Source organism: Mandrillus leucophaeus, unplaced genomic scaffold, assembly GCF_000951045.1.
Source record: "Mandrillus leucophaeus isolate KB7577 unplaced genomic scaffold, Mleu.le_1.0 Scaffold268, whole genome shotgun sequence".
Taxonomy (NCBI): domain Eukaryota; kingdom Metazoa; phylum Chordata; class Mammalia; order Primates; family Cercopithecidae; genus Mandrillus; species Mandrillus leucophaeus.
In genome coordinates this window covers 1,842,691-1,849,333 of record NW_012102787.1, presented here as the reverse complement: position 1 = coordinate 1,849,333, position 6,643 = coordinate 1,842,691, and the positions used below count along the sequence as shown (strand labels likewise).

General features: G+C 37.8%; 1 protein-coding gene across 1 annotated transcript in view; it reads right to left on the bottom strand.

Moving 5' to 3' along the window:
- Nucleotides 1-3,169: 3,169 nt before the first annotated feature.
- Nucleotides 3,170-6,643, bottom strand: part of UBE2J1 (ubiquitin-conjugating enzyme E2, J1) — a 23,944-nt gene continuing 20,470 nt past the window's right edge. Inside the window, exon 8 of the mRNA XM_011984430.1 lies at nucleotides 3,170-6,003. Coding sequence (XP_011839820.1) covers nucleotides 5,725-6,003 — 279 coding nt within the window. The 3' untranslated portion in view covers nucleotides 3,170-5,724. The remainder of the gene's footprint in view (nucleotides 6,004-6,643) is intronic.

Here is a 6,643-nt window from a genome sequence, read left to right as displayed (position 1 = left end):
GTCATTACCCTTTCCCATTCCCTTCAGCCCCTGGCAACCAACACTAGTTTCTGTCTCTATGGATTTGTCAATTCTGGACATTTTATGTAAATGGAATGATATAATATGCAGCCTTTTGTAACTGATTTCACTCAGCATAATGTTGCCGGGGTTCATCAATGAAGCCTATATCATCATTTCATTCCTTTTTATGGCCATAATATTCCATTGTATAGATATAACATATTGTTTATCCATCAGCTGGGCATTTGAGTTTCTGCTTTTGGGCTATCAAAAATAATGCTGCTATGAATATCTGTGTACAAGTTTGTGTGTAAATGTTTTCATTCCTTTTGGATATTATATGTGGCAGTGAAATTGCTGGGTCATATGGTCACTTTATGTTTAACTTTTTGAGGAACTGCCAAATTGTTTTTCAAAGTGGCTGCACCATTTTACCTTCCCACCAGCAACGTATGCGAGTTTCAGTGTCTCCATATCCTCATCAACACTTGCTATCTGGCTTTTTTGTTCTGACCATCCTTGTGAGTGTAAACTGGAAACACTGTGGATTTGATGTGCATTTCCCTAATGACTAAGGATGTTGAGCCTCCTTTCAGGTGCTTATTGGGCATTTCGATATCTTCTTTGTAGAAATGTCTATTCAAATTATTTGCCATTTTAAAATCAGGTTATTTCCTTTTTATTACTGAATTGTAATTATTTAGATATTTCAGATACAAGTCCCTTATTAGATATGTGATCTGCAAATATTTTCTCCCATTCTGTGTTGTCTTTTCACCCTCTTAATGGTGTTGAGACACAAGAGTTAATTTTATTTTGATGAAATATAATTTTTGGTTGCATGTGTGTGTTTTAAGAGATAGGATCTTTCTCTGTGGCCCAGGCTGGAGTTCAGTGGTGCTATCACAGCCCACTGTGACCTTGAACTCCTGGGTTCAAACAATCCTCCCACCTCTACCTCCTGCATAGCTAGGGCTACAGGCTAATTTAAAAAAAATTTTTTTTGTAGACACAGGGTCTTGCTATGTTGCTCAGGCTGGTTTCAAACTCCCAGCCTCAAGTGATCCTCCATCTCCCAAAATGCTGAGATTCTAGGCATGAGCCACCATGCCAGACCTGCCTGTGCTTTTGATATCATATTTAAGAAACCACTGCATATCCCATTGTCATGTTTACTAAGTTTCCAAGAACTTTATAGTTTTAACTCTTACATTTAAGCCTTCGATCCATTTTGAGTTAATTTTCTTATATGGTGTGAGGTAGTGGATGGTATAACTTTATTTGCTCATTTTTCTCAGGGCAGGGTATAGCCCCAGTGGATCAAGGTCAGAGCTGTGGGAAGGCCCCGGAGGCGTTTGCTGAGGTCTGATTATGCCAGAAACCTACATGGGACTCTAGTCACACATAGCCTTGTGCTTTATGTTAAGGGTTTGGCCCTATATAAGAGCAACAGGAGAGAAGGGATCAGGTCTGTATATTGAAAACTCTGGCTGCAACGTAAGGAATGGAGTGAGACTAGAGACCTGTTAGGAAGTTACTGCACCAATTTGGAGGAGTTAATAGCTAAATAGGATAGTGCCTAGTTTGGGAAGTGGAGAGATGTGAGAGAAATATTCCAGGAGGTAGAATGGATGAGAGACAAGACTGGATGACGTAAAGAATACAACCTTTGGTCAAAAACAGGGTATGAGTAAAGTCACTGGTTTTATTGAGCAGCTCAAACTAGTTCTGAAGGCAACTGTTCAAAAGGTGTTCCCAACAGTTTTGAGCAATGCACAACCTCCCATAAAACCTTAAAAAGTACATCTGTTAATGTGCACATTAGTCTTTGTTAGTCAAGTTCACTAAATGCATTAACCTTACATATACTTTCAATTAAAGAAAAACACAGAGGCTTTGAAGGGGTGGCCTACCCCTCCACACCTGTGGGCATTTCTCGTTAGGTGGAATGAGAGACTTGAGAAAAGAAATGAGACACAGAGACAAAGTATGGAGAAAGAAAAAGTGGGCCCAGGGGACCGACGCTCAGCATACAGAGGACCCACGCCGGCACCGGTCTCTGAGTTCCCTTAGTATTTACTGATAATTATCTTTACCATCTTAAAGAAAAGGAAGTGGCAGGATAATAGGATCATTATAGGGAGAAAGTCAGCAGTAAGACATATGAATGAAGTTCTCTGTGACATGAATAAGTTTAAGGAAAAGTGCTGTGCCTTGATATGCATATGTAAACATCTCCATAAACCTTTTTAGTGCATAAAGAGCAGCATTGCGGCTAGCAAGTCCCGCCTTTCACCCTAAGGCAGTTTTCTCCTTTCTCTGTAAACAGAACATACAATCAGGTTTTATACCGAGATGTTCCATTGCCCAGATGGACAGATGCTTTTCTCTATCTCAACTGCCAACAACCGCCAAGAGGCCTTCTTTCCTCTAGTACTAGTCCTCCTCAGCACAGACCCTTCACGGGTGTCAGGCTGGGGACGATCAGGTCTTTCCCTTCCCACGAGACCATATTTCAGACTATCACATGGGGAGAAACCTTGGACAATACCTAGCTTTCCTAGGCAGAGGTCCCTGCGACCTTTGGCAGTGTGCATGTCCTTGGGTACTTGAGATTAAGAGAATGGTGATGACTATTAACCAGCAAGCTGCCTTCAGGCACTTGTTTAACAAAGCACACCCTGCACAGCCCAAAATCCTTTAAACCTTGAGTCATCACAGCACATGTCTCTTGCAAGGACAAGGTTGGGGGTAGGGTCACAGATTAACAGCATCTCAAATACAGAACAAAATGGAGTCTCTTATGTCTACTTCTTTCCATATAGACACAGTAGCAGTCTGATCTTTCTTTCTTTTCCCCACAATGCTTTTCAGTATTTTGGCCTAGGTTTTTGTTCCAATGAGTCCAAATGCATGAGGTTTACTTGTTTTCTGATTCTGATCTATAAAAATGGGTGTTCTCAAGAGACCAAAAAGTTTATTCATAGCCAAAAATAACAAAAGGAGTTCTTATTCTCCTGAAATGGGAAATTTTGTATTCCCATAGTCAAAACAGTAAACAATTTTTGAAATTAAAGTTGAGAATCTTGAAATTCATTTATTTCAGTAGAATAAAACAATAAGCAGCATGAAAACATAAAGTGCTACATAAAAGTCCCATATTACATAAATTTTGAAAAGTTCATTGGCTTAAACAGTTACAGTGAAACAGATTACGTATTTTTTTTTTCAAGCATGCTAGTTTAATTACCTTGATATCTCATCATGTGCTATGTTGGTCAAAGAAAATGTCATGAGTTATCTAGATCTGAGGATTAAAGTAAGGAGGAGTCCTCAGCCTTTACTTACCAGAATATACATCCAGTTTTAGCTGTATGCTGGAATTAAGGAGTTAAAGTAGGACTTTAAAGATAATAGTTTTATGAAGAGGCCTTTCAGTGGGGCTTGGACAAAAAGGGCCCCAAAGACCAATTTTGCTCATTAACCTCACGCTGGGGGTCAGACTGCCAACTTAAGAGTTTTTAGGTAGCATATGTGAGGTAAAAGGGAAGAAGAAAATGGTGCTCCTTTCAGATGGTGCTTCAGGTGCTAAAAAATATCCCAACACAAACAAGCAGGTGGCTAGCTGACAGGTGAGGGAAGAGATGCAAGTCAGATAGCAAAGGATCTGCATGATGCAAAATCTTCTTGGCTTTTTATTTAACTTAGCAGTGAATGCAGCAGGATTGGCTTAAAGTATAGGTACACCCCATGGAAATGTGCAACAAGATCACATCGATCCAGAGGCTGGCTCAAGTTTGAGGGGAAATGGAGGGAAGACTGTTCCTAGCACACAATCTCAGCAGGGGTTGAGGTCGTGGGGATTTCTTTCTTCTCCTATGATGCTACCTGGTTTTCCCAGCTGGGTCGGTGACTTCTTGCTAGGAGACCACTGAGCACTGAACCAAGGTTTCTAATATGTTTCAAATCAAGACTTTAGAATGTATTTTCTTACGGCAATAAAGTTATAAAATGGTAATCTATGATTTTCCTCATATAATGAGATCTTCATAAAGTCCTTGAGCTTTTTAGACTTTAACAAATTCAGCTACAGATATAAAAAATAATATGTAAACACTTTTAAAACGAAAATTTATTAAAGTTTAAGACAATTCTGTATTATATAATAGTGTACAATATGTTCTTAGTTTAAATGTAGAAATAAAGGAAAGTTGTCTCTCAGATGAAAACAGAAATTATGTCTGACAGTTAATAGAACGAAAGTTCCATAAACAGGAGTAAAAATTAAATTTGCCTTTAAAATGATTTTTTAAATTATTTCTCTTGTCCATAATTTCACTTAGTTAAAACCACATAAGGACTTTATGAATACCCTCCCCTATACTATTCAAGATATACATATGGGCTAACTTTTGTGGACTGATCTAGAACCTAAATACCATTTCCAATATTGTCTGACTTGTAAAAAACTTAACTTACAAATAACACTTTTGGAGCATAACCTATTTGAAAGCTTGGAACTACCTGTATTTAAAAATTAAGTCTTCATTAACAACACCCTCAAGAGTGCCCTCAGTGCTGCGAACTGAACATGCTGAAGGCAACGTTTTTCTGTGATTATATGGTCTCACCAGCCATTGTGATGATAATATTATCTACTTGTGGAGCTAGCTAGAACTAAGTTATATATTGATTTTTCCACTGAAAATTCCTTCCTGGGCTCTGACTAGGTGGACAATTCTAAGTAAAGGTTTTTCTAACTTCTATCAGTTACTTGGGCCCTGAGGTTTTCTATTAAAATAGTACACGAAATATTTCAATATTATGCATATTCCTGGAATAATTAAAATTTATACTGATTATAAAGCTAGGCATATAATACATCCCCAAAGACATACATTTCAAAGCAGAGCAAACATTCAAATCTTAAGATCCCCCCATTTAACTTCTGGAAGAAAATCAAGCATCTCCTGGCTTGGGCCCTTTCTTCCTTAAAACAAAAATCTATGGAAGACTGTTTTATTTCTTTTTAAACTTGTGGGTATGGCAGCAGGGGGCAGGGAGCAGTGATGATAACAGCATATCAAAGTGGTTACAAAGTACTCCCTCTTCAAGTAGCATCCAGTGACAAAGATGTGATCTCATTTCCTCATAAATGTTTGACTGAAATAAAATTATTTTCACTGAAGAATGTTTAGGACACAAATAAAGTCACAGAATGAGCAATCCCTATAAACATCTCCTATAAATGACATTTTAAGGAAGCTACTTGAGGAGTTTTGCTTTCCCTTTTTAACTCTTCTATCCCTATACATTCTACATACGTAGAAACAGTGTACTCAATAAGTGGTATTGAGTAACTAGTAATACTCACTGGAACTTAAAACATCATCTTTTATCCAAAAATTTCAAAGAGCTATATAGGAAAGTATTACAAATTTACATAAAAAGAAGGTGAAGCATGAGAAAAAACAAGTTATTTCCCTGCAAAGCAGATCAAATAGTGAGACAAGGAACTTTGACTTCCGGTCCCTTTAAGCAGGACATAACTGCTAGACATAGTATGAATGTCTAGATATGTTTATACTAAACTTATAAGGATCAAAAAAGGAATGAAGGGTAAATACAAAATAACTTTTTTGTAAACAATTCTTAGATTATACCCAATGCAGAATGTTTAATGAAGCAGTTGAGTCACAGCTCTTAAGTCACAAAACAATATTATAACTCAAAGTCAAATATGTATTCATTGGCCAGATATATTCGTCGGAATATAAGAGCTGCCAATGCCAAAGTCAGGATGACAATCAGTACAGCTGATCCGCCATGATCAGTGTGGGTGTCTCTTGGCTGGCGGCCCTGGATTCCATCTGGTGAAGTAGAAGACCTTCTCTGACTCTGCTGCTGGGCCCGACGCTGTCGAGGGCTCATGGAGGTATTCTTAGCTACAGGTTGGGTAGGCTGATGAAAGGATGCTGCCGAGGAATTCTGGACTCCATACTAGGAAATTTTAAGAAACTTTGTTTGAAACTGGCAAATAAGTTTGTAAATATACTTGTTATCTATCCAAAAATACACAGAATCTCAGAGGACAACATATGACTAAGGGCAACACTACCAAGAATGATTGTTACTAATAATATATCCCTTGGGGGGCATCTACATTTAGGTTCAAAAAAAAGTCATAACTTAGGACAGCTTTTTGACCTTTTAATAGTTTTATTAATATATTTAGAAAAATAATCCCTTAAAACATTGACTGTAGATGATATTTTAACACATACACTCAATGAAAATATTTATATACATATAATGTTTTAATTTAATTAAAAATGTCAGATGCCTTTTGTCTCTATTTTTTTTAATCTTTTTTTTTTTTTAAAGAGATGGGATCTTGTTACATTGCCCAGGCTGGTCTTGAACTCCTGGGATCAAGCGATCCTCCTGCCTTGGCCTCCCAAAGTGCTGGGATTATAGGCGTGAACCAATGTGTCCAGCCTCAGATGCCTTTTGGATGGTATATCACTGACTAAAAATCAAGTGCCTTGATATTATAAAATTCTAAATTGTTTCCTATTTAAAACAATCATACAGCACTTTGGGAAGTTGAGGCAGGAGCCCAGGCATTTGAGACCAGTCT